The sequence below is a fragment of the Vidua chalybeata genome, chromosome 13 (assembly GCF_026979565.1).
Source record: "Vidua chalybeata isolate OUT-0048 chromosome 13, bVidCha1 merged haplotype, whole genome shotgun sequence".
NCBI classification, from domain to species: Eukaryota; Metazoa; Chordata; class Aves; order Passeriformes; family Viduidae; genus Vidua; species Vidua chalybeata.
The window spans coordinates 18,466,991-18,494,598 of record NC_071542.1 but is presented as its reverse complement, the minus strand read 5'-3'; the positions used below and the strand labels follow the sequence as shown (position 1 = coordinate 18,494,598).

At 47.5% G+C, this 27,608-nt stretch overlaps 1 protein-coding gene across 2 annotated transcripts; it reads left to right on the top strand.

Moving 5' to 3' along the window:
- Positions 1-884: 884 nt before the first annotated feature.
- Positions 885-26,659, top strand: DPP8 (dipeptidyl peptidase 8). 2 transcript variants are annotated; one of them, XM_053954566.1, is made up of 20 exons: positions 885-932; positions 2,959-3,228; positions 4,707-4,819; positions 5,709-5,882; positions 6,762-6,930; positions 8,121-8,231; positions 8,556-8,684; positions 10,138-10,199; positions 11,247-11,347; positions 12,663-12,840; positions 14,027-14,186; positions 14,941-15,020; positions 15,391-15,543; positions 16,106-16,241; positions 16,993-17,138; positions 17,655-17,801; positions 18,211-18,363; positions 21,011-21,153; positions 21,812-21,923; positions 22,475-26,659. In XM_053954566.1, the coding sequence occupies exons 2-20, from the start codon at positions 2,970-2,972 to the stop codon at positions 22,595-22,597; spliced, it is 2,649 nt and encodes an 882-aa protein (XP_053810541.1). In that variant the 5' UTR covers positions 885-932; positions 2,959-2,969; the 3' UTR covers positions 22,598-26,659. The 2 variants fall into 2 exon arrangements, with proteins under 2 accessions (XP_053810541.1, XP_053810542.1); XM_053954567.1 differs by lacking the exon at positions 885-932 and adding an exon at positions 1,526-1,544.
- The last annotated feature ends 949 nt before the right edge of the window (positions 26,660-27,608 follow it).

Sequence of the window (27,608 nt, the reverse complement as noted above, 5' to 3'; positions counted from 1 at the left end):
CATTCCAAGGGCTAATCCATCCTCCTTCAGCCCCATCTTGGCAGGGCCTCTCCCAGCCTCAGGCTTTTCTGTGTGAATCTCTGCTGTGGAGACAGCAGGTCCCTGCCCCAGCCTGGCCCTGCATGGAGGGTTCCCACCTCTGCCTGTCCCTGGTGCTGTGAAGCTGCCACAGAAGGTTGGGTGAGCTGTAGCAATGGTCCCAGGAGGCTTTATTTGGGAACGCTCACCCCACAGACCCTTTGGGGCAGCATGTGGGGAAAACCAGCCCTCAGCTCCCAGTGTGACCCAGAGCTTCTACCTGCATGTGCATTTAGGAGGGACCACCTGCAGAAAGGTATTTTTTCTGGTTTATAGGGGTTCAAAAACCCATTTTCCTTTGAAAAAAAAAAAAGGGGACTGTGCCTTGCAAAGGGAAATTTGGGGGTGTAGAAACATTTGGCTGGGAACTTACAGCTCTGGAGCCTTGGGTTGTTTTGGGGGGCTCACATTGCTGGAGGCTGAGTGTGTTTCGGAGGTTCACTGCCCTGGGTGTACCTGGGCTTTAACACTCATTATTACAGCAGGGAATTTCTTTCCCTGTGGGAAGCATATCAGTGCGGAGGTGGCAGCATTTTTTGGGGAGGAAAAAACCGCGATTTTTGAAACGGCAGGGTCCCTGTGCACGGGGGGGGGGGTTGCATGACCTGACCCCCGTGCATGGCGTAGCGTGTGTTGTGTGTGTTTGTCCCAGCCCCAGTGCAAAGGTCCCTGTGTCCCGTGTCCCGGTCCCCGTGCCCGGGGGGATGTCGCATCCCCGCCCTTGGTCCTCCCGGCCGGCAGGCGGTGCCCTCGCTGGCACGGCGCGGTGCCCGAGGCCGCTCCTGGAAGCGGAAGCGGAAGCGGCAGCAGCGGCCCGGCGGGGCGGCTCGGCAGCAGCGCCGCCGCGGAGCTCCGTGAGTACCGGGAGGGGAACCTCGGGGGCCAGGCAGGGGGCTCCGCTCCGGGGAGGACCCCTGGGGGCCTTGGGACTCCTGAGGTGGGCGAGAGGAGGGGGCTTGACCCGAGGTGGCCCGGCCTTCCACCCCCGGCCAGGCCTGGCCGCCGCCCTGGCCGTGGAGAGACCCCCGGGTTCTGCCCGCCTCCACCCCGGCACCTGTCCCCGGCCTTGGGGGCGCTCCGGGATCTGCCCCTGGCCGTGGAGGCTCCCCCGGGATCTGACTCTGGCCGTGCAGGCTCCCCCGGGATATGCTCCTGGCCAGGGAGTGCCCACCGGGCTCTGCCCCTGCCTGTGGAGGGACGCCCCGAGGTCCTCTCCGGGTTGTGCAGGGTGCCCCGGCACCTGTCCCCTGCCGTGGAGGGACCCCCGCGGTCCGCCCGCCGCCCCCCCACCCCGGGACCTGCCCCCGGCCATGGAGCAACCCCCGGGAGCTGACAGCCCCTGGGCTGACATTCCCGTGCCGGGTGGCCGTTCCCACTGCTATTGGCTCGTTAACGTTACTGCTCTTCGGTTTTTATCCCTTTTCCTGAGAGAAGTAGGTCGGGTTAAGAAATAGCAGCATCTGGGGGTAGGTGGGGGAAGGAGGTTTGTTCTTTGTTGGAATTCTTCAGATGAAACGAAATTTGCAGTTCAGGTTTGAAGGTTCATTGTCAGTTCCTGACGCTGACTAGAGCACAGCACTGCTCAGTGCATGCCTTGGACACTCCTTCCAGTTGGACAGGGCTCTTGTGTTCTGGATTTTTGTGCTGTGAATAGTGTGAGCAGAAGAAAGACCAGTGTTTGTTTTGTTTGTGTTGCCAAAGGTGAAACTAAGCTATTTGTGTTAAGATGGGTTTGTGTCAAGGTGCAGAGCGTATCATTTTTACTCCTTTGGGGGGATGTCTCAGCTGCTCTGGAGAGCCGTGGGAGAGCCAGTCCATCGGAGAGCTCTGCCAGCTGCCCAAGCCTGTGCCTGGAGCTCCAGTGATCCTTCAGTGCCTGTTTGCTCGAGGGAAATGCTTTATTTAGGCTGTATTAGCGTTTTGCCAGGCCAGCATGCTCTGCCCCAGCAGCATACACAGCACTTGTGCAGTCTTTCCATGCTATATATAGACACCCCTCCCTGCCTTTGAGGATTGACAATCCTACACCTTGGGCTCTCCAGGAATGAACTATGTGACAGGAGTTCATAGCTTGGATCCTTTTGGAACTGCCCTCAGCTCTGGGATTTACAGTGGGAGGACTTGGTTTCCTCTTGCCAGATGTCTGGGCTGACAGTTTCAGCTCAGATACACTTTGTAAAGCCCAGCTGACTGCAGGAAGAGATATGTGCTGAATTAACAGCCTGTTGGGCAGATAAGGCTTGTGTTGCAGATAAATCCAATTGAGAAATGCTTTTTTCACTGTGTCCCCTTCTGGTATTTGTAACTGGGACAATATAATAGTGGTGATCACTGCTAGACCCTTCTGAACTTAGTTTGAAAGGAGATACAAACAAACCCAAGAAGTTATGGGAGAATAATGGGAATAAGGACAAGCTGCCTAAGCCTATTATGTGGCCTGATGGTTCCAGATCAGCTACCAGTGTTATTTCTTCTGAGCAGTTGTTGCTCTTGCTCCTCTCCTAATCATCCCCTGTTCTGATATCAGTGTTGTGAGGTGATTTGTGGAGGTCTCAGAGGGAAATAAGCAGGTGGGAGCTTAAAGGGGAAGAATTTATCCACTTCATGACCTAAAATGAGTGGTTGGTCTGTGTGGGCACGGGAAACACAACAGTAAATCTGTGGCTCTGTGAAGTCTTTAGTCCCTGCTGAAAGGCTGAGTGGTGCCAGTGGTGCTCTGTTTTCCCGAGCAGAAAACTATTTCCTAGTTCTCTTACTTCTGCTGTGGGTTTTATTCCCCACATGAAAGGATGATTATAAAGCATATTTGCTGTGGGGTGTGTTGGGAGTGTTCAGCGAGGGTTTGCTGGAGCTGAAGCTCTGCTGTTCTGTTTTTTCCAGAAACATGCAACATGGCAGCAGCCATGGAAACTGAACAGCCGGGCCTGGAAATCTTTGAGACTGCGGGTCATGAGGAGCAGGTCCCGAGGGAGGAGCAGCCAAAACTGGAACCTTTCTATGTAGAGAGGCATTCCTGGAGCCAGCTTCGGAAACTGCTCACAGATACACGGAAGTATCATGGATACATGATGGCAAAAGCCCCTCATGACTTCACCTTTGTGAAGAAAAATGATCCCGAAGGACCGCATTCCGATAGGATCTACTATCTGGGTGAGCTGGCTGTGACAGTGGCACTGCAGGGCTCTTTGGGATTGACTGTTCCTGACAGCTGGGTGTTCCTGGCAGTTAAATCTAAAGGGATTCCAGGCCACACTTGCTGGTCAAAAGTCATGATTGTGATCGTAATATCTCATTAAAACTTGTGAGGTAATCTCCCATGGGAGTGGCATGATTGGAGGTGACCCATTAGGCCTGGAAAAGAGCTGGAAAATGTCCTTTGGGACATGTTCCCAAGCTGGAAGTCTGTTCAGTCCCTTTTCTGTCACTCCAAGTAATACTCTCCAAAAGCTATGCACGTTTATCTCCTTTCTCTTATTACAATTGTTGGGTGGAATCTTGTTCCCCTTCAAAGTTTCCTTCCAAAACAGAGATTTTAAGTGTAATTTTGAAAGTCCTTTGTGCCTCAGCTGCCGATGGAGCAGGTTTTCCAGGAATCCTGTGGGGAATAAATAGCAGTGTAGGTCAGGGGCAGCTTAAAGAGTAAATATTTTCTCAGCATTTTTGGCCTTAATAATAAAAAACCTCACGTAGTTTGTTGTTCTTGGATTCAGTGCCTCACTTGTGCATTGTTTCACTAATTAATGTTCACTTGAGAGAAGTGATTTGGCACCGTAAGTGATACTGTGAGCAGCCCTCTGAGTGGCTTTTTGGAGCAGGCCTTGTGGTGGAGGAATGCTTTTGTCAGGAGCTGCAGTAGCTGAACATAAATCCATGAAAACCTGGATTAGGAAGAGAAGGAATGGCAGAAGCTGAGGCCTAGGAGTCAGAGCCATGTTCTAGCCCCACTGCTTGCCACTTAGGCTACTTGCTTAAGCTCAGGTTTGTGATTCACAGAGTCTTTGCATGTGCTGTGCAGTGACATAGTCAGAAAACTGCTGCTCTTTTTCCTCTTGTCACAAGATGGGAGTCATAATCCTTGGATGATGCTGAGTTCAAGCACATCACGGGTGGGTTGAGGTTGATCCCCCTAGGATGAGCTCTGGTTTCCCAAGTGCCACTTCCTGAGCTATAGATCTGGCTTGGCCTTCCCTTGGAGCACACCTGGCTCTCTCTGCACTGATCCCCATGTGCCTGGGCAGGAGCCTTCAGAAATCTGAGTAGCACCGAGAAAGAGGAGTGGGACAGGGATGGTCAAACCTCCCTAAAGGTCACAGGCTGTGTATCCCAGACAAGGGAATTGGCACAAAAGCCCTCCTTGATTTATAAAGCTTATGGAATAAAAGGGCAGTAAGAAGATGCAGAGTGCTTCAAGCAGCATGGGGTAAGCCTGGGTGTCATTGTTCTCTGCCTTCTCTGTGACTTGCACTTCTGTGAAGCAGGGAATTCCCAGAGCAAGGCTGCAGTGCAGAGACCATCAGTACTTCCACTGGAAGGAAAGGCCTGGGAAACTGTTCCTGGGCATCTTTGAGAGTGTTTGGATTATTAACAGAAAGCTAATATACTTTTTTTTCACCTCACTTTCACAATAGCAATGTCTGGGGAGAACAGGGAGAACACGCTCTTCTACTCTGAAATTCCCAAAACCATAAACAAAGCTGCCGTCCTGCTGCTTTCCTGGAAGCCTCTTCTGGATCTTTTTCCGGTGGGTCGTGATTCCTTTCTTGCTTCAAGCACGTGGGATTTGGGGTTTTGATCATGAAAATTTGAAGTTTATTGTCTTAAAAATGTAAAGATTCTCCTTGTAAATGCTAACCCTGCAGCCATCCCAAAATGAAGCACAGCTTTCTTCTCAGTGTTTGGAGTTCCATCCTCTCTGTGTGCTGGATGATTCCTTTGCTGGCAGAGATGGCAAGTGCTAATTTGCATCAAGTTCTGTGCTGTGAGATCCTGGGGTTTGCTGAAGGCACCTGAAGTCTCCAATCTCTTCCCTGCTGTCTTGCAGGGGAAGTGATGATTCCCCCGAGGATCAGTCAGTGGCTCCGTGACTCATGCTGGAGCAGAGGATCCCTTTCCCACTCACTGGGATGTGGATTCCCTTTTCCCTGCTGCACAGAGCAAGCCTGCACCATCCCATCCCATGCACCATGGCAGGCTGGAGGAGGTGGGACAAACCCCACATGGAATGAGGTGGATTTTTCCCCATGTTATTTCCCGGGGCTGTCAGCCAGACGTGAAACTCTGGCTGTGCTCTCCTCCCACCAGACCAGTCACTGCATGTCTGTGAAAGTGAGCAAAGCCTCTCCTGCTCATTCTAGAAATAACAGACCCTCAGTCTGAGCTTTCTCATACCAGGGAGTATTGGGAATAATGCTGGCCTTGCTATGGGAGGAGTGGCTGTCAGTTTACAGTTGTGTGGGATCTGATCATGGCCTGCACCTACGAGCGCTGATGGCAGAGGCAAAGCAGGAGTGGGCTTCCAGCCGGCAGCAGGATTCCGGAGGAGGAGGATGTCTGCTCAGCCATCTGCTCCTGGAAGCAGGGTAAGGTGTGCAGAGAAGAGGTGTTGATTGGGCTTCTCTGCCTGTTTTCAGGCCATCCTGGACTATGGGATGTACTCCCGGGAAGAGGAGTTGCTGCGGGAGAGGAAGCGGATCGGCACCGTCGGGATTGCCTCCTATGATTACCACAGAGAGAGCGGCACCTTCCTGTTCCAGGCAGGGAGTGGGATTTACCATGTGAAAGATGGAGGCCCCCATGGATTCACCGTGAGTTTACTCATCTTCTGTCTCTCTGCAGGACTTTGCTCTGGCAAGAACCTCCTTTGGCTTGGAGTGAAAGCAAAGAGCAGATCATCAGCAGTTATTGCACTGACACAGGAAGTGACCTTGATAACCCTGGAAGCAGGGTTATCCACAGGGTTGTGTTTCCATGATTGTAGAAACCTAGATGCAGGGCTATAAGAAGTGGTAAAATTGTGGCAGCAAGGCAGGACACCAGATTGGTTTGATTTTTCATGACTAGCAGTGTCCATAAAAAGCAACAAAAGGCTCTGTGCTCTTTCATGGAATCAGACATCACGTCACAGACAACTTTTGTCCCCAGGCTGCAATTTCCAGGTCACTGTTCCATGGTCAGTGCTGGATGTTTTACACCATTTTTACACCATTTAACTGTACAACTTGCAGAACAAGCAGCCTTCACTCTGCTGGTGCTGAAGCTGGCCTTCAAAGCTGAAATAATTTATTATTACTATAATAGATGCCTGGTGTTTGTCTAACCCTGTTGTCGGGGGTAATTTACTGTATCTCGAGTAGCTTTTGGAGGACAAGGTTGCATGTTCCGCCAGCCCCTTTTAGGGTGCTGTTTTTAAGAATGTGCCAGGCTTCTCTACACAAGCTGCCCTCCGATTTGAGGCTGATCCTCAGCTCTGGGGAAAGAGGCCCGGTGGGACCATGGTAGAGGCACAACTTTCCCTATAAAATATCTGCATAGTATTTTTCTGTGTATAAAGTGGGTAGATTCCTCTCTAAACATGTGTTTGAAGTCAGTGTCCACACTACTGTAGTCTTCTGAAATCCAGGTTACTTGGTGGATGTGTTCCTGTGTTATCATATCTTACTGTATTTCTTTTTAATTCCAAATAGCAACAGCCTTTAAGACCCATTCTGGTAGAGACCAGTTGTCCAAATATCCGGATGGATCCCAAGCTTTGTCCAGCTGATCCAAATTGGATTGCATTTATCCATTGCAATGACATCTGGATATCTAATATAGAATCCAGGGAAGAAAGGAGGCTGACGTTTGTGCACAATGGTAATGCATCCTGAATTAAATTCTTCTACCTCCTCTGCACTTGTTCTTGCTAGACTGCATTGAGCAATGCCACTAAAGGTTCTTCTGAAATGGGGGTAATGGCCACTGTTTTTTCCACCTTGTTTGTCACATTTATAGACTTCCTGTAGTGCAGATACTGTGGGATGATTCTTTTCCCTGCACTGTGCAATCTGGCAGAATGAGTTGCTTGTTGGATACATATGGAAGGGCTCTTCTCCTGAAACACAGCACATTGCTTTTCACTGGAACAGCCTTTTTTGTGTGGAGGAGCTGTGGGTGGAATAGAGCTGGAGGAAAGTTTCTGTCAGAGAAATCAGGCTGCAGAGACTTAGGAACAATTTAGGCAGTTTCTGAATAGCACTGGGGCTTCTGCTGGCCCCTCATACTCAATAACTTAGGTTCTCACTTCTTACCCTCTTCAACTCTGTTTTAGGCATTTATCCTGGAAGAAAGAAAATGGGAAATTGTGGCTAAAGACTTTAAAAATCAATTTCATTTTGTATTTAAACGATATAATTTAAATTTTAGTCATTGAAATTTCTGACACTTCGTAAGAATGCTTTAGACTATTTAAATGCTTAATATTAAAATATTATGTAAGTACAGTAAAAATAAACTGTAGCAGTGACTCCTTCTCAGATGATAATTATTTATGGAGTGCTGCTAAGTTACCTCCAGGGTAACAGGAAAAATATTGAAGCCCTATGGATATGCCATCATGTTGAGATGTTATGTAAGTCTGTTACTTTTGGTTTGTACAGTGAATGAAGTACTGATGCTTCCATTTTTTCTGAATGTTCATGGTTTCGGTTTCAGTCATTCAGAAAGGTTGGGGTTTTGATTTTCTTAAAAGTTGTACTTCCAATTCACTGAACTCAAGTAGAGAGAACATTTTCTTTCATTGACTAATTGAGAGCCTGATTAGGTTAGAAGTAAGAAGAGAGAATGGCTTTCCTTTCCTAAAAGAAGCTACCGGGTCAGAGAGGATTAAATCCTCCCTAAATATATGAACAAGGAAGCTGGAAGCAGAAAACAAATCTGCTGAGAAGTCAGATTTATTATCATGTAATTGTTCCCCTGGGGGTGAACTTGGGCTGTATTTGGGATAATGCAGAACTGGTTTGGTTCTGCAGCACATCATGAACTAATTCTTTGGTGTCTTTTTTTAGAACTGGCCAATGTTGAGGAGGATCCAAAATCTGCTGGCGTGGCTACTTTTGTGCTGCAAGAGGAGTTTGACAGATACACTGGCTACTGGTGGTGCCCAAAGGCACAGCCCAGTAAGTGTGGGGATCCAGGGTGTCTGACAGGCCCTGTCCAGTGCAAAGCTCTCTCTTGCTCTTGCTTATCTTTATGCAGTTTGGAATTTGTCTCCTTTGGAGCTGTCTGCAGCAGGGGCAGGTTACAGGGGCCTTGTGAGCACTGGGGGGAGAGACTTCCCTTCTCACAACAGAGGTGGCAGTTGTAGGAGTTTCAGTGTTTTGCTTAATGAAACATGAATCACAGGCTTTGTTGGATTTTTCTTCATCCTTCCAATCAGCTCAAGCTCCTGAGAGAATATTGTTATTCTGTTCTGTAATTCTGTAATGTTAATTCATTTACAGCATTGGATGGGGGTAAAGTTCTTCAAATTCTTTATGAAGAAAATGATGAGTCAGAGGTAGAAATTATCCATGTCACATCACCCATGCTGGAGACAAGAAAAACAGATTCCTTCCGGTACCCCAAAACTGGTGAGATCCTGAACTTACATCCCTGTTTCTGGAAGACACCTATTTTATTCCATGTGCCTGACAGCAATGACTCTACAAGACTAGAGCAGAGGGGTATTGAGTCTTTGAACTGGTGTCCAAGTGGTGCAAATGTGTTTGGGGAAGCTGCTCAGGAGGCTGGTGAGTCACTGGTGACTGTGCTGATACTGCAGCCATGTGATTACTGAGGGCTCTGGGTGTCAGGAGTTGGCAGGAACCCTCTCTCATTGTCACTGTTTGAGCCACTCTCTGGGATCCTGGAAAACCTGAGTTGTTGAGGAGTTGATTCTCATTACAGCCCTGTGTTTCTGAGGGAACACCTCCACAATTACAGCCTTCTGGGGTTTTGGGAGGGTTTCTGTTTAGCTGCTGGCAGTGCCCTGGCAGTTCAAGTTCTGGAGGACTCTGATCTCCAGGACTGCTCTTGGACTTTGAACAGCAAACCTGTCCTGCTGCACCCTGCCAGAAAAACCACCTGTGGTCACATTTGCACACAGTGGATGATCTGGAGGCTTCAGCAGTGAAGGGCTGAGGGCAGGCTTGAAGTGGAGTGTCACTGGAAGCAGGGAAGTGAAATTTAAGCAGACCTACTGAGGGCTGATTTACTGTCAGGTGTGGGGCAAGTTGGAACAATTCAGCCCTTCTGAGATGTCCCTGCTGTCACAGCAGGACACATTGCTCAGGTAACAGTGTTTGCTCTCTTTCCTCACTCCTGAAATCTTCATTTTTTTTGAGAAATATCTTCTGTTTGGCTGACCTTCTCAAGCTGCAGAATTCATTCAGATCTTGTTGATTCCCCAATTCACTGGAAAAGCTTTTCCTGATTTACTATTTGTATCAAGGATAGAGAAAGGATCAGTGTGAGGCTGGGAAGCAAGAGGTGACACCTTGTGGTTTTTTGGTGCTTGTGAGTACTCAGATTTCTGAGAGTATTTTGCCATGGCTCTATTCAATGCAAAGAAAACAAACTAACAAAAGCCCAAATCCCTTAAACAATATGTAGCTTTATTATTGTAATGGCACTAGTGAGGGCAGTAGGTTTTAGGTGTTTAATTTTCACAGATGCTCTTAAGCACTGGATCACTTGCTATGTACCACCACAGCCAAACAATGAACCAAAGCTTGCTTTGCTATGCCAGTCACTCCTGAGCATTTTCTTCCACCCTGTGTAAATGCATGCACTGACTGTGGGAGAGAAGGCTGACTGGGACAGTAGTGTAGCTCTTGATCTGTTTGCAGGATTACATCCTCTAAATCCCCCCACATTAGCAGTCTCTTTTTTCCCTGCCTGGTTCTGTGCTGTCTCTCAGACATGCAGGGAGGCTATTTGACCAAAGTGCATTCTGCTGTTTGTCTTTTCCAGTCCTGTATGAATAACACCACAATAATGCACAGCAAACAACCGATGCCTGACTGTTAACATCTGTTTTTATAGGTACAGCAAATCCAAAGGTCACTTTCAAGATCTCTGAAGTGACAATCAATGCAGAAGGCAGAGTAAGTCTGTGTTCTGTTTGTTTGGTAAATACATTTAATTGCTGTGTTGTTTTTTTTTTTTTTTTAATAATTTTCCAGTTCTGTACAGGGAAACTTTCCTGGTTGTGATGGCTTCCTGGCTTCTCTGGGGACAGTGCCCTTGGCTCATTTCTGTGCAGATACTCAGTGTGCAGCAGTATTTCTCAAGGCTGTGCTTTTCTTTGCTACCACTGGTGTGTGAACTCAGCTGCAGAGCAGAGTATTGTAGGTCTGGATGGTTAGACCTTCTTATGTGACTGATCTCTTGATTGGCTGCAGATATTGGGAAAATTGGAGTGCAAATACAGTATATCACCTTACAAAAGCATGAACATATGGAAAGAAATGAACTTTGCTTTTACCCTGGGATGTTTTAAACAGATGCAGAAATTTCCACAGCACAGATCTGTCCAAGATCTTTGGACAGATGGGAAATTAATCTTATCAAATAGATACATTAGCAGCCATAAATTATTGGAATTCTCCCAACTCTTGATCTACTTCAGCCATCAGCAGTCACCTGCTGGGATAGTGATGCTGGTGTCAGCCAGCAAAGGCAGGGAAAGCCTTCAGGACCTTTTGGGTACCACTGGGATTTGTTCCCAGGCCCAGCAGGGACAGACTGCAGCACTACATTTCATGGATTAGAACCACATTGATAACTGGGTGTCATGCAGGATGTTCAGCACCTATCTATGAAAATCCTACAAAAGGGCTTGGTACAAATCACCTCCCCTTTACAGGGGGGAACTAAGAATTCAAATGAGTTGTGAGAGATGAATGATGGGTTTGTGAGCAGCATCCAGATTTCTCTGGTCCCAGCCCTGGCTGTACTGGCAGCGTGCAGTTCTCCTGCTGTGCTGGGGTCTGGCTACAGACAGGGTTCAGTCCCCTGTGTTGCAAAGGCTGAACAATCTAAATTGCATGAGCTGCACAGAGAAAGTCTTCTGTGTCCAGGCTCTCGTCGTGCATGAAAAACTGGTTGTGGGGGTTCATCTCAGTGTCACTGAATTGCTGCTTTGTCAACAGATTGCAGATGTTGTGGATAAAGAGCTAGTTCAGCCCTTCGAGATCCTCTTTGAAGGAGTAGAGTACATTGCTAGAGCTGGGTGGACGCCAGAAGGAAAATAGTGCGTATGTTAATCCTGTCTCTGCTCAGAGGGTTTGGGGTCATACAGTCAGAAGCAGATTGTAGTGGTCTCTGTCTTCTTCCAGCTTAAGCCTGCTTTCACTTTTACATTGCTACCAACTTGTTTGTGCAAAAGGGACCATTTTTCCAAAAGCCAAACCAGAGCCCTCCTTGTGTCTTTCTCTGCTCCCTGGCCCTACTGCTTTGGGTTTGGGCACTCGCAGCCTTTGATGTGTGTGTCCTCTCAGCATCCCTGTGAGAGAGAGTGCAGTGCTATTATCCCCATTTTACAGATGGGGAACTGAAGCCCAGAGAGGTTAAGTGCCTTGCCATGGTCACGCAGGAAGTCTGTGGCTGAGGAGAGAAATGAGCCCAGGTCCCCCAGGCCCTAGGCTAGCGCCCTAACCACTGGACCATCCTTGCTGACCAGACTTACTGATCAGAAAACCTGCTGTAAGTGCTACTTACATTTGCATGTCATTTTAACCCTGTAGATGATGTAGTACAGTGTTTCTAACTCACCAGAAGCTTCTCCGAAAGGATATTTCACTGAAAGGGTTGTCCAGCCCTGGCACAGGCTGCTCAGGGCAGTGGTGGAATCACCATCCCTGGAGAGACTTTAAAGCTGTGTAGATATGGCACTTGGGGACATGGTTAGTGGTGGGCTTGGCAGTGCTGGAGGGATAGTTGGACTCGATCTTAAGGGTCTTTTCCACCCCAAATGTTTCCATGGTTTTCCAGAAGCACACTCCTCCAGGTTTTGAATCTAAAGATGGCTTTCACCTTTTTAATTTCTTTCCTATCCAAATCTGGAAGGAATCCAGGGACATATTTGCTGTATTATCCTGCTTTTTGCAGAATTATTGTTGGAGCTACATATAAAGCCATCAGAATATGGCAGGGGCTGCTGCTGGTCCCTGTAGGTGCCAGTGATATTCTCTGCCAGGTGTAGATCTAACAATAGTATTTTCACAAGCACCCTGAAATTTCAACTGAAATTTTTTCTGCTTCATTATTCCCTCTGATTTTTCTCTTCTCTTTCTCCCTTGAAGCACAATTCAAATTGGGGAGAACAGAATGAGTTAAACTTTTGAACTTGCAGTGCTTATGCAATATTAAAATGAAGCAAAATAGGTTCTTGTGATATGGAAGAGATTTGTTTATGTGGGTGAAATTTTGCACGTGACTTAATCTGCAATTGAATATTCTTGACTCCCTCAAAACGCCTAGTGCTACTGAGTGTCTGCTGAGATTTTCAGACTTTTGTCATACTCATGGTTGCCTCTTATTTTCTCTAATATCTGTGTCCTCAACAGCATCTGGTCTATCTTGCTGGATCGCTCCCAAACTCGGCTTCAGATAGTCCTGATCCCTCCTGCATTATTCATCCCCACAGAAGATGATGCAATGGAAAGACAGAAACTTATTGATGCTGTACCAGATTCTGTTACACCTTTCATTATTTATGAAGAAACAACAGACATCTGGATAAACGTAAGAATTTGAATTTCATCCTTCTCTGACAGTTTGTAGCACTCGAGCAACATTGATGTTACTGTGCTGCCAAGGGGAGTGATCCCATCTTGCAAGTTCTGTGCATATTCAGTGCTTCCTGATGTAAAAAACAGGATGCAGAGAACAGATTTGGGATGTGAAAACAGACCTGCTGTGCTTGAGTAAATGCAATACTCAGAGCCAGGAGCAGAGCCCAGGGCTCTGGGTGTTGCCAGGTAGCCCCTTTCTCACAGTGTCACTGGCACTTTCCAGCTTCTTGGTGCCAGTTGTTAGCACCAGCAGTGCCACCAGATGAAATACTCTCCAGGCAACAAAGATGGATCAAGATGACACTGGGTGAACAATCCTGAGTCAGCTAACAGGCACTGAACCCCTCCTGAACTACATCTGGTCTGGTGAAACAGATTAAGGGTGTTATGTTCTGGTGAGCTGCAGGGTCTGTGCTGAGAGCAGTCATGGGTGTGCCTGGTCACTGCTGTAAACTGTGCCTCTCCTCACACTACTGCACATAAAGATCCCTGTCTCTGCAGTGACATCCCGTTGGAGGTGTGCCTGGGAGCATCAATCACTGGCACACATTTTTCAGCAGAGAACATTTGCACAAAGCCTTCCAGTGAATGGTCACTATACAGCAAGTGTTCTCTTATATACCACATTCTCTTCTTAGTGTTTAGTTTCAGGATGGTGCAGTGAGTTTCCCTTTGTCCATTATTTTTACTGTCTGAAGTGGTTCTTGACTGGCTGCTCATACTGTAAAGAAAAATGCTCCCAAGTCCTTCAGAGATTATCTCTTGAAGCAAGAGCTGGCATGTTGATGAGTGGGAAGATGATGTCAGCTCATCCTTCTTTGAATAATCCTTCACTTAGAGGCATCACAGGACAGAGGTCTACAGAGCTGGACCCACCTCTGTGTCTAAGCTGGAAGGGCAGGTGCAGAAAAAATGAATTAGTTTGGTGACCAGGATATAGAGTTAGACTGGCAGAAGGCTGGAGCTGCAGGGAGGTGGCACTGGCTGCAGACCCCGCCAGCTCCAAGTGTGACTGGTTCTCCCAGTAAGGACAGTGCTGCACCCAGTCTGTGTTGAGCAGCAGCAGGAACATATTTTGTGTGACTGCAGTGCCAGAGTCCTGCTGACAACAGCAATCCACTATTCTGTCTCCTCAGATCCATGATATCTTCCATGTCTTCCCTCAAACCCATGAAGATGAGATAGAGTTCATTTTTGCCTCCGAGTGCAAAACCGGCTTCCGGCACCTGTACAAGGTCACCTCGGTTCTGAAGGAGAGCAAGTACAAGCGGTCCTGTGGAAGCCTCCCTGCTCCAAGTAAGGGGAATTGTGGTGCTTTAATTGGGCATTTGTTGCTGACCAGGGAGGAAATAAATGTCCTTCCAGCTGGCAGGAATTATGGTCTTATTGGAAACTTCTGCTATTGTCCAGGAAAGCACTTCAGTGCACAGTCATTCCTCTGGAAATTGTACAGGGGTTATTCTGTTTTCAGCATGCCTTAGTTTTAACCCTGATCCTTATGGACTAGACAGAAAAGTTTCCAAAAACCAGATGGGAAACAAGCTCCCTGTGATACTGTGAGCCATAGTTGGCTTTTCCTCTTCACTGCTGGAACTTGGTCTTGCTCAAATGCAGGAAATTGCTGTGTGCAAAGCTCCCAGATTGTTTTTTTCCACAGCATGTGTTCTTAAATTCAGTTTCATGATGTGATACTTAATTTACTTATTATGTGTTGAAGGCACCTACTGACCTCTGTATGCACAAAAAAATACACCTAATTTTAGTAGAGGTCCCAGGTTCATGCAACTGTTGTGGGTCCTTTTCCCACATAGCATTATATCCTGAGCTGATTAGATTTCTCTGAATGCATCTGAGTTCTTTTTCTTGCTAAATCTCTCTCATTCTAAGGGAAATGAAATCATCTTATAAAATCAGAGTTCTTGCAAAATTCTCCATTTTTGACACTTCATATTTCCTTTGCCTGGCTGTTGTTCAGTATAAAACCTTGATTTCTATGCAAGTGACAAACTATTTTTAGGAATAAAAATCTCTGTGCATTGGCTATTTGCAGGTGACTTCAAGTGCCTCATCAAAGAGGAGATAGCAATTACCAGTGGGGAATGGGAAGTGCTTGGCAGACATGGATCCAACGTAAGTCTTGCTCTTGCTTCATGGATATCCTGCCACACACACTGCAGGGAGATGGTTCCTTGGAGGGATCAGCATAAGTTTATTAATCCAGTATGGTTTTAGCCAAAATACACAGTATTTCTGTTCTGTGTAACTTGAGCTTGCACAAGGAGGGAGGGAATGATCCCCAAAACACTGCTCTTCTAGCTCTGAGCTGGATGAATTCTTTGATCATTTGAATCAAACTGACAGAGTTGTAGACAGTGAGAGCAGTTGTTTGGTTTGGTTTGTTTGCTGGGCTCCAACTCAGCATTATGGAAGTGGGGCAAGAGGGATTTGGGGCGGTAGAACTGGATATTGAGGGATGTGCTGCTTGTTTTGTTCCTGACAGATCTATGTGGATGAAGCCAAAAAACTGGTGTACTTTCAAGGCACAAAAGACTCACCTCTGGAGCATCACTTGTACGTTGTTAACTACGAGAGCCCCGGGGAGGTGAAGCGCCTGACAGAGCGCGGTTACTCGCACGCCTGCTGTGTCAGCCAGGTACCTGTGCCTGCCAGGGCTGGCTGGGCTGCTCTGCCTTAGCCAGGCTTATCCCGTCACTCAGCAGACAGGGCAGTACTGATATATAACAAAAGCAGATTTTAGGCTGTGTTGTGCCCTCCTGTACATTGCACAGTCTGTGTAAAACCATTCTGGAAACCAGACTTGAGCTCCTGGTTCTGTTGCTCTCCAGCTCACTTCAGGCAAAATGAGCTGGGATTAATTGTTTGAAACTCTTTGAGCCTGACTCCCTGCCTGCAGTGGACTAGAGAGCAATCACCAGAGGAGCCTGAGCAGCATTGGGTGGAGTTGCAGGAATCCAGGTGGGAATTCATGGCCCAGAAGAAGGTGTGTGACAAGCTCCTCATGCCACACTTTGATTTTCAGGTGTATCTTTGAGTTTGGAATGTTAAGGACTGAAGTGTTTCAGAGGCAAAAGTGCTCAGATTTCTGGTTTAATTTGGTCCTTAAGCATCTTCTGAAATATCTAAATGCAAAAGAAATGATCACTTGCTTGTGGTTGTGCACCAAGGAGTTAAAGGCATATTCCTTTTCTCCCCAGGACTGTGACATGTTCATCAGCAAGTACAGTAATCAGAAGAACCCCCACTGTGTGTCACTGTACCGGCTGACAGGATCAGAAGATGATGCAGCTCATAGGACTAAGGAATTCTGGGCTACCATTTTAGATTCAGCAGGTAATGGCATGGGTGAAGAACAGGAAAAGGACAAGCAGGATCACACATAAAAGACATCCTAGCATATGCTTGCTTGAGATTTGCTGTTGTGGCTGACCAGACTTGTCTCTGGAACTCAGGCTTGTGTGAGGAGTTCTGTGAAGTACAGGAGAGATGTTTTCAGCTCAGCAACAAATGGATATAAACAGACCATGAAGGAATTTGGAGTGGAAATTACCAATTTTCTCCTGCCAGTTTTAGCTCAAGGAGCAATTTAAATGCACTCACTTGCTCTGTGTGCCTGCTAAAGAGTGTGTTCCTGGGGAGGGAGGTGCACTTCTTAAATAGTGTGTGCTGCTGCCTACTCGTGTCTTCATGAGACAGCTCCTGGGCTATAATCTTCCACTGGATTTCTGTTGCCTTTCATTTCTCCTTACCTGAGGCACACTCTGTGTCCTGTGCTTTCCATGTGTTAATGTAGGGAGTCCTAAGTGGGATTAGGAAGGGATGGGACATCTGTAATGGCTGTGTCAGGGAAGAAGAGTTACTGTCATTCACAGGAGAGCAGGGATGGGAATGTGATAGGGCTCAGAAAACTCACCTAGGGCTGGGGCATTTCCAACCTCTGCCTGCATCCAGCCACACCCACTGGAAAGTGTGGGAGAGCCTCACTGGGATTTCAGTGAGACTGGTGACAGGACAGTGGTACAGCAGAGCTGTGTTACTCACCCATTCCTGTTAAAACCAGGTTCTCTGTTCCCTCCCATGGCAGGCCCTCTTCCCGATTACATTCCCCCTGAAGTGTTCTCCTTTGAGAGCTCCACGGGGTTCACACTTTATGGAATGATGTACAAACCCCACAACCTGCAGCCTGGGAAGAAGTATCCCACAGTGCTCTTCATCTATGGAGGCCCTCAGGTGAGTTGGAGAGCAGTGGGATGGGCTGGCAGGGATCACTCCACTGCTCTCCTGCAGGAACACTTCCTGCTCTGTGCTGAGAGCAGCAGGTGACTGTGGTGACATTTTGCCTGTTTGGTGAGTAGATGCTTGGCCAAAGGTGCTGTAAGGATTCATTGTTCCCAGGTCATGGATCCAGACACTGCCACTTGTCTGAGGACAGGTATGGAGTAGCAGAGCTGGAACTAGGAGAAAGGGAATCAGGTAGTCCTTGTTCCCAGTTCTGTCTCCTCCTCCTCTCCAGTTGCCTCACTGGACCTCAGTTCAGCTCTTCATACCTGACACAGAATGATTTGTTTTACTGGGAGAAGAATTTATTGCATAGCAGGGAGAGGGAATCCTGCAGCAGGGAGTAGGGATCTTGAAAACTTTACATTATAAAATTGTTTAAAGCATTTAAAGGAAAGTAAATGTAAATAAAATCTGAAACTGGATTAATAGGTGACCTCTGGATTCTGTGCTGCTCTTGTGTTCCAGGTACAGCTGGTGAACAACCGGTTTAAAGGCATCAAGTACTTCCGACTGAACACTTTGGCCTCTTTAGGCTATGTTGTCGTTGTCATTGACAATAGGGGTTCCTGCCACCGAGGGCTGAAGTTTGAAGGAGCCTTTAAATACAAAATGGTAAGTGGGCTCTGAGTCTGGCTCTGTTCTCAGCCAGAGATGGGTTTGAGTGCCAGTGTTTGGCGTACGCTGCGCTGTGTGTTTGGCGTACACTGCCTGTGTGACACTTCTGGGGTTTGGGGACAGGAAATGTGTATAGGTGAAAGTTGAGGGAGGAAAGATGCTTGATGTAGGAAAGATAAAATGTCATGGTTTGAGGTTGTGAACCAGCTGCAGCCTAACACAGGGTAGTTCATAACGAGGCTGTGACTCCTCAAAGATACAATTTGCAGTTCACGTGAAGCAGGACAGTTGCCTTCTTAGCTTGGATCACTCCTGAGTACCAAAGCTCTGAAGGTGGTTACCTTGGGCAATCCTGAGAATGTAACTTTTGCCTGTAACTAGCAGAACTTTGTCTCTGCCCTGCCAGGGACAGATAGAAATCGATGACCAGGTGGAAGGGCTGCAGTATTTGGCGTCGCAGTACGACTTCATCGACTTGGAGCGTGTGGGCATTCACGGCTGGTCCTACGGAGGCTACCTCTCCCTAATGGCTTTAACACAGAGGTCAGATATCTTCAGGGTATGTTCATGCATTGAGTACTTATTCTGGTGGTGCAGACAGAATTTTTTCTTTAATAGTGTGACTTCCATGGGTGGTGACAGCACAAAAACCTTGGAGTTTGCTCTAGACAGTGCAATGGCTGGCTGTTTTCTTCAACACTCTTCTATTTGGGTGACTTCAGAGAGAGAAGTTGCTTTTCTATCAACTGTTGGAGTGTTGAGCTTGCAATGACTTAGCTGTGCTCCTGTACCTCTACCTCTCTCTGGTCACCTATGTTGAAGGTACCTTAGGTAGCATCAGCTGCTGCCCACTTTGTGCCAGCTGAGCTCTTTCTGTTGTGAACCAGGTAAGGGAAATTATCCTGGTGAAAAACAACACCTCCTTCTCATCCTCTTTTTGGCCCTGAGAGAGTAGTTCCTTTGCAGACTGATCTATTCCCAGATCAAATTGCCCACACTGCTGCATAGCAGTGTGTTCTGAAGCAGCCAGGAGGACAGCCTGGGGATGGGGAGAGGTACTGGAAGGAGGTTCTTGTGCCTGCCTGACTTTAGACCACTGTAATAAACAGCCAGACTGCCTTTGGGTAGAGGTGTGGGAAGAGCTGGTTATTGCCCTTGAGATGTGTTTTGTTCTTTGTGGCTACTCTTGCTTTCTTTAAGTCCAACCTTAATATATCTGGGATGTTTGACAGTTATTTGTCTCAATCCTTAACAATTATTGTATTTTTACCTTTACAAACACCTGCCTTGCAAAGGGGTTTTAGGTGGTTTTGTGATTTTTTTTTTCTGGGTATTTTTTTTCCACAAGCCTCTCTGCAAGCTGGTGGTAGCTGTGCATGGTAGTTTGTGGAGTCCTAGGGAGCTGTTTCTGTTGGACATGCAAATGGACCACAAAACCTCACAGAATGCACTTCCCTCAGCATGCCTTGCAGGGGGTACATTTAGAGTTGTTTCCAATTTACCTGTAGGCTCTTCCTGGTTTCCAGCACGCATGGATCGTAGCTGAGCTGAGCTGTGCTGTGTGGGAACTGGGGCAGAGACAGGAGGATTGCTTTGCTCCTTCCACAGTTACAGTGGGGATGAAGCCATGGGAGGGAAGGACATGGCCAGGTCAGGGGGCAGTGCTGTCACTGCCAGGTCAGGGGGCAGTGCTGTCATTCCCAGGTCAGGGGGCAGTGCTGTCATTCCCAGGTCAGGGGGCAGTGCTGTCATTCCCAGGTCGGGGAGCAGTGCTGTCACTGCCAGGTCAGGGGGCAGTGCTGTCATTCCCAGGTCAGGGGGCAGTGCTGTCATTCCCAGGTCAGGGGGCAGTGCTGTCATTCCCAGGTCAGGGGGCAGTGCTGTCATTCCCAGGTCAGGGGGCAGTGCTGTCACTGCCAGGTCGGGGAGCAGTGCTGTCACTGCCAGGTCAGGGGGCAGTGCTGTCATTCCCAGGTCTGAGAGCAGTGCTGTCATTCCCAGGTCGGGGGGCAGTGCTGTCACTGCCAGGTCAGGGGGCAGTGCTGTCATTCCCAGGTCAGGGGGCAGTGCTGTCATTCCCAGGTCGGGGGGCAGTGCTGTCACTGCCAGGTCAGGGAGCAGTGCTGTCATTCCCAGGTCAGGGGGCAGTGCTGTCACTGCCAGGTCGGGGAGCAGTGCTGTCATTCCCAGGTGGGGGGGCAGTGCTGTCATTCCCAGGTCTGGGGGCAGTGCTGTCACTGCCAGGTCGGGGAGCAGTGCTGTCATTCCCAGGTCAGGGGGCAGTGCTGTCATTCCCAGGTCTGGGGGCAGTGCTGTCACTGCCGGGTCGGGGAGCAGTGCTGTCACTGCCAGGTCAGGGGGCAGTGCTGTCATTCCCAGGTCGGGGGGCAGTGCTGTCATTCCCAGGTCGGGGGGCAGTGCTGTCACTGCCAGGTCAGGGAGCAGTGCTGTCATTCCCAGGTCAGGGGGCAGTGCTGTCATTCCCAGGTCTGGGGGCAGTGCTGTCACTGCCAGGTCAGGGAGCAGTGCTGTCATTCCCAGGTCAGGGGGCAGTGCTGTCACTGCCAGGTCGGGGAGCAGTGCTGTCACTGCCAGGTCAGGGGGCAGTGCTGTCATTCCCAGGTCAGGGGGCAGTGCTGTCATTCCCAGGTCTGGGGGCAGTGCTGTCACTGCCAGGTCGGGGGGCAGTGCTGTCATTCCCAGGTCAGGGAGCAGTGCTGTCACTGCCAGGTCAGGGAGCAGTGCTGTCATTCCCAGGTCAGGGGGCAGTGCTGTCATTCCCAGGTCAGGGAGCAGTGCTGTCACTGCCAGGTCAGGGGGCAGTGCTGTCATTCCCAGGTCGGGGGGCAGTGCTGTCACTGCCAGGTCAGGGAGCAGTGCTGTCATTCCCAGGTCAGGGGGCAGTGCTGTCATTCCCAGGTCTGGGGGCAGTGCTGTCACTGCCAGGTCGGGGGGCAGTGCTGTCATTCCCAGGTCAGGGAGCAGTGCTGTCACTGCCAGGTCAGGGAGCAGTGCTGTCATTCCCAGGTCAGGGGGCAGTGCTGTCATTCCCAGGTCTGGGGGCAGTGCTGTCACTGCCAGGTCGGGGGGCAGTGCTGTCATTCCCAGGTCGGGGGGCAGTGCTGTCACTGCCAGGTCGGGGGGCAGTGCTGTCATTCCCAGGCCGGGGGGCAGTGCTGTCATTCCCCTCTCCTTGCCACTGGCAGGTGGCCATAGCTGGAGCCCCTGTCACCCTGTGGATTTTCTACGACACGGGCTACACGGAGCGCTACATGGGCCACCCAGAGCACAACGAGCAGGGCTACTACCTGGGATCCGTGGCCATGCAGGCAGAGAAGTTTCCTTCTGAGTAAGTTTACTTCTGGCTCTTGTCTTCTTTTTCCTACCAGGAAAGTATAAACCCCATAGACATATTTTTATTTCCTCATTCTTTGTATTTCTCTAATTACAAATGCTCACATTAAATAATATTAAAAAACCCCACAATGCTCAACACTAATAAACTTAATACTCAAATGATCATTTGCATAATTAAAGACCATTTCATCTAAGCCCTTTTATACTATATTTTGTGTCTAAAGAAACGACAAACATATCTTCAATTTGATTAGCACTTTAGAGCTACATTAAGCTAAATAAAAATTAGTTATTTGGGATGTTTTTGTATGTTCTGAGGCTGTCTCAGCGGAGCAAGATGAGTTTTCTTGCAAAAGAGCTGTCAGTCAGCAAGGTTTAAGGCCTCATATAGTTGAAGCTAGGAAGCATTGCTGAGAAATAAATAAGATACTCAGGTGAAACATCTGACTGTAATATGCATGTGCAGGAAGAACTTTCAGAGGAGGGAGGAACAGGTTCGAGAAATGTGTCTATCCAGAGCAGTTTACAATTGTGGAATTACTGCTTTCAATGCAAATACTCTTTTCTGGGGAGTGTTTTTGTAGGGGTGTGTGTGGACTGTGAAATGAGTGGGATGCTGTCTAGAACTGTTTGTCTCTTGCTTTTCCCAGACCAAACCGTTTGCTGCTGCTGCACGGATTCTTGGATGAGAATGTTCACTTTGCACACACCAGTATTTTGCTCAGCTTTTTGGTGAGAGCTGGGAAACCCTATGACCTACAGGTAAGGCCAGAACCAGGGTGTAAAGTTAATGTGTGTGTCTTGGAGGAGTCCAGCATTGGAACTTTGCTGGGCACCTTGGAATTCTAGGATAAAATTGTAACATTTGAGCCAAACATTTTTTAAATGTTAATATTTTTTGAATTAACAAAAAGAAGAAAATGGGCAAATAAGCAGTTAAGGCTGTTCCTGAGGAGATCTGCAGCTGGAAGGCAGTGCAGCAGTGTTCATGCAGCATGGAACAGGGTTCTGCATTTAATTAAACCCTGCCAGCTCAGTGCAGGTGGAGCCCAGGGATCCCACATCCCACTCTAGAAGTGGGAATGTGCTCTGGCCAGGAGCTGCCTCTGCTCAGCCAGGCTGATCCCCTCCAGCACAGCTGGATCCCAGTGGGTTCTCCTGGGTTCAGGCAGTGGAGGATGAGGTGTGTCAGTTCAGGTGCAGAGTTCATGCAGGGACATTCCATGGACATTTGGAATGTGGCTCTGGGACTGATTTAGGTATCGGCGCCTTGCAACTCCTGTGGATATTTACAACTTTATTTTACATTTCAGATCTACCCTCAGGAGAGACACAGCATCAGGGTCCCTGAGTCGGGGGAGCACTACGAACTGCACCTGCTCTATTACCTGCAGGAGAACCTGGGCTCTCGCATTGCTGCCATGAAGGCCATGTGACTGACCTCAGAACTCTGCTCCACAGCTGCTCTCCGGACAGGGAGGTGTAGGAAACTAGAGAAAATAGAATGGAACGTTGCTTTCTGGTGCCTGCCACACGTACACACCCTCACAGACACTTTTTTAGAAGTCAATTTGGTGCCATACGGGAAATTAAAGTACGGTGATCTAATAACTTTAGTTATTAAACTTTAAGCTGTAAATAAAATCCAATGTCTGTGGTATAATACAGTACCATGGGTGTTCTATTGGGGGACGAGCTGAAACTGAAAATAACGTACTTCTACAGCACCAGATCTTCACTTTTTAAAAGAATTACGGCATAATTTATGTATTTTTACAGTGTGTTCCTTGGTATATTATTACATTATACTGGATGATTTACTCACTACACAGCAAGAGTTTACCTGAATGGTTACAACTTTTATTAATTTTAAATGCTATCATATAGCTTTTATGCTTTGTGAAAGGGATGTGTCTCACTCCTTAGAAGGTGGTCACAAGTTGGACACATCTCCTGACTAGATGTTAATTGTTTTTTAAGAAGAAAGACTTTTAAGCTGCCTCTTAACATATTTAAAGTTTGGATTCAGATCAGTTGATGCCAGGTTCTTTGATTCCTTCTCTCCTAGGATAAATCATTCTCTTTTCTTCCAGCAGCTTGAGAACCTATCCTGATTGTACTTGATTTCAGTGGAGAAGTGAATTGATACTTTACTGTGATATGGGCATAAGAATCTTTATTCTGAGGTGCAAACTAACTTAAGTTAAAAATCAGAAACTGTAAACTTTCAAACAAGCTTCAAAGAGCATCCTGTTGAGATTTTTCCCTGATGTTCACTCTGGAGCTGGGTTTGCAATACTCCTTCCTCACCCTCACATCAGCATGATACTGGCATATGCATCCTATTACAATGTAGAAATTCAATCCTCTAATTCCAAGGTCTGCAGTGTGTGTGTGGGGAGACCTTACATGTGAGGCAATATGAGCTGTTCTGTTGAATTTCCTCATGTATGAGGGGCTATTTCCCAGGCTCATGCCCTGTCCAGTCCCCTGTTCCTGGGTCCTTTCTAGCACTACTGTGCATGATGATGATGCTGTCTTTGAGAACCCCTTTCTGTACAGCTTCAGGTAACCCTCAAGGAATTGCCATCCCAGCTGTGTTTTTGCTACTGAGGTTTTAACTAAGCAGCAGGCTTGGCTGAAAAGCCTAAGTGTGTGAAGGCACTTTTAACTGACAACAGGTAGTTAAGGATAGAAATCCATAGAAAATTGTTCTCTTTAATCCAGAAAATTCTCCCCTTGGGACTTGCCTCTGAGACTCTGATAAGTTTTAATGGTTTTCTTAGAACTTCCTTTTCTTTCTGTTTTGGTACTAGAGAGAAGCAGAGCATGATTTTCTTTTCATCTGCTGAAAATCTGGAATCACTCTCAGTCTTTACGCTCCTCCTTGTACTTCCCTTGATTTTGTACTGTTCAGCTTGATCCCAGAAATCTGGGATTTAACAGAGTCTGGCTGCATCGGATCAAACTGCATCGTTTTTCAGTTAAACCTCTGGGCATGTGCACCAAAGCAAGGGGAGCTGGGGCAGTTACATGGTTGTAAAAGCCGTGTGTGAGAACAGGATCTGGTTTTTGGGATACACAAAGGAGCTAAAGCCAACAGGCTTGCAGGGACTTTCCTCCGCAGTGGGGAGCCTTGGTTTGGCTGTTGGTTGGTTTTCAGATCGCGGTGATTACAAGTGGATCAGTTAAAACACCATTAGCAGCTCAATAACGGGCTGATTTTGGGAAGGGCGTGACAGAGAAGGAGCCCAGCTCCAGGAATGTCTTCTCTTAGTTAATTGTGGCTGAAGTAAAGGCAGCATCCCTGGGGAGTGTCGAAGGTCAGCACCGAGAGAGGAGGACATGTGCAACACAGCAGTGGGTAGAGACAAAAATAAGCTGTTCCTCTGGAATTCCATTGTGTTCCCAACGTGTTTATGCTGTATTATATATACATATATCTATATCTGTTCATATATACATATATGTATAAAATTACCCATGGATAGTATTCACCTTTTCCAAGGTTGTTTATATTTTGTTCAATATTAAATTAACTTGCTTTTTTGGGGTGTTCTTGTTCTTTTTCTAGAGGTGATTACCCTTGAATGTAAATGTATATGATTTTTAAGATGAAATAGATCCTTTTGTTTAAAAAACAGAACAAAAATGGCCTTCATCAAACAGTGCTTTTTTGGGGGACTGAAGAACTAAACATTACATGAGTAAACCAGGCTGGGTTTGGATTTGAGGCAGGATGTGATTATAAGTGTTGACATAGAATTTTTAATAATGCATCCTTCCACTGCTTAAAATATAGACATCAAAAAGCTATTAAAGTACAATATACTGTAACTGCTCTGTTTTGCAACATAAATTATGGATTCTTTCTTTCCTACCATTTTCTTTTCTTTTTACTGTAGTTAAGCACTTTAAGACCCCATGCTCTTTTATCCTGTGGAAGTGCTGGAAGGATTTATCACCAGAGTTTTGTAGTTCTTGCAAAAGAGATGCCTTAGATGAAGTCTGATTCCAGCTCAATTCCCAGTGGAGAAAGGCCCCATTGTGATCAAGACTGCAGAGGTAGGAAGGTGTTAGTGCTGAGGGACTTTGCATCCTTATTTTTGTGGGGAGTGGTATTCCTGCACCTCCTATGGCGAAGTGTTGGCCTGGCCAAGGACCAGGACAAGGCTGTACCTTACAGTCCTGGAGATGGGAATGTCACTCAAGGAGGTTTCCAGCCTGTTTGATATTTGGGATTGTACTTCCTGCATGTTAAAAACACTCTTGGTTAATGTGAGTTTTAAGCAGAACAGGTGAGGTCCTGGGGAAGCACATGCAAGGGAGGTTGTGGAGCAAAAAGGTGTGAGGGGGAGCCTTTGCTGTGGCTCCCAAACCAGAGGTTGGTATGTCCCTGTGGAGGCCCCTCTGCCTTCCAGAGGCTCTGTGTCTGCCCTGCTCTGAGCAGAGGCAGGACTGAGCCTTCCTTGCATGGTGGATATTTAGTTGCACAGGTGTCTTTGAGATGAATGTCTTCATATGTTTAAGAACATATATGAAATATGGGGATCTGAGTGCTGAGATACTGAAGTTGTGGTGTGTTGGTGTAGGCAGTTTCCTGTCTTTTGAGGTGGTTGGGTTTGGTTGTGTTCGTTCCTGGTGAAAGCACGTTCTTTCACCCCATTTTAGTGCAGCTTCCAGTGATGCCTTGTCAGTGTGGGATGTGCAAAGCTGTTGGGTTTCACCCCCACCTTGTTTTGTTCTCAATGATCTCTTTTTATTCAGAACACAGTAAAATTAGTATCTACCCAGAACTGCTTAATTTTTACAAATTCAATGGAAAAATGAGCTCAAAGCACCAAGCAAAGCTTTGAATAACTAACTTCATTATATTAGAATGGAAAATCCATTCCCTACTTACTAGTGGCATTTGGAAATAGGCTATAGAAAAACTTTCTGAGTGGGATAGTGTAGTAATGTTTTAACCCTGGAGCACCTGTGACTGAACCTGGGTAGGAAATTCTGGAGAATTCTCATATTCTGAGTTCCAACCTGTATTCCCTGCCAGGAGAAGTGGGTTGTGCTCCTGCTGTGTGTGTCCATGTGTCTGGCTGTTCTGCTGCTGCCGTGACACCCAACCTCTGCCCAGGCAATAACAGTTTGAGTAAGGGAAACATTGGCCAGGTGAGAGCCCTGCTTTGGGCTGCCTGTTTCCTTCAGTGCCAGAACCCTACAGAGACTTTCCGTGTGCCCCTGTGGAAGGGGCAGAGAGCTCTTCCTGCGGTTTTTCCTTGGCTGTTCTGCGCAGTAGAAGTTCAGGTGTTTAATTTGAGAACATGAAGTGCCTGCTGTTTGCGTTAACAAAATTGCATGTCTCACTCCAGTGGGTTTATTGGGCTCCTTCCCTCCCCCTCCCCAGCTCCATGGCTTTTAATCATGTAAAGTGGAGACATTAGTTTTGCTGCGTTTTATTACAAAACCTTTGTTGCAATAAAGATGCTGCTAAATAAATTGAATTAAATGTTGGGTTTTTTTCCACCCTATTTTCAACTGTCTCTCTCCTTGATTTAGGGGAGCTTGTGTGTAATTAAATCTGTGCTCTCGTTGCGCTGTGGAAAGCAGCAGTGATGTGTGTTTGATGCACGTTGGGTGTTCCACAAAAGCATCTGCCACGTTTCCTGTCCCTTGTGGTTTGGGAGATGGATGCCATCAGGAAGACCAGGCATTTCCTTGGCACAGCCACATTCCCTCTCCTGGGTGTTTCCATGTGAATGCTGTTCGCAGCCCTCCGCAGCCACCAGCTGGAGCTGTCGCACCGGGGACTGCAGGACGAGGTCGCCGAGGTGGGACAAGTGCCACGGGGGAGGAGGTGGTCCTGGAGCCCCGGTGGAGGAACCTGTGTGAATGGAATGGGCAGTGCAAGAGAAGAGATGTCCCTTCGTACAGTCACCTTGTGCTCAGCCTCCTGTTTGTCTCTCCGAGCAGAATGGGCTTTGCAGGCACCCCAGTTCCATGTAGTGCTATCCCAGAAGGTCTGGGGGGCAGCTCAAGGCAGATAAAATTCATGTTTTTATTCGTTCCTGGTTTTTCACCCACAGAGAAGCACCCCCTGTTCAGGAGGGGGGGAAGCACTGGCCTGTGCTCTGCCCCATTCCTATACAAGGTTCCTAGTTTGCAATCCTTAGTGTGCATCCATGGAGGCTTCTGAGATGTGAGGCAAAGGAGTGAAGATTTAGCAAAGTCCTTTCAGGCTAAAGGCATGGTATATTTTTAGTATTTGGGGTCACAGTGCTGGTCTGGGACAGGATAACAGGAAAATCTTTCCTGGAAGAACTTAGGGCCTGAGCACAATCAACCCTCCTGTCATCTTACGGGATTAATAACAAAACTGCAAATGGCAGCTGAGATTAAAGGGCTGTGTTTTCCTCCCCAGCATCAAGTCTTTTCTCAGGATAATAATTTTCC

Coding starts and splice junctions, on each gene's coding strand:
- DPP8 (XM_053954566.1), top strand. CDS start 2,970: ATGGCAGCAGCCATGGAAACTGAACAGCCGGGCCTGGAAATCTTTGAG. Junction 14,187..14,940: donor TGGAAGCCTCCCTGCTCCAA/GTAAGGGGAATT, acceptor GGCTATTTGCAG/GTGACTTCAAGTGCCTCATC. Junction 15,544..16,105: donor ACGCCTGCTGTGTCAGCCAG/GTACCTGTGCCT, acceptor TTTTCTCCCCAG/GACTGTGACATGTTCATCAG.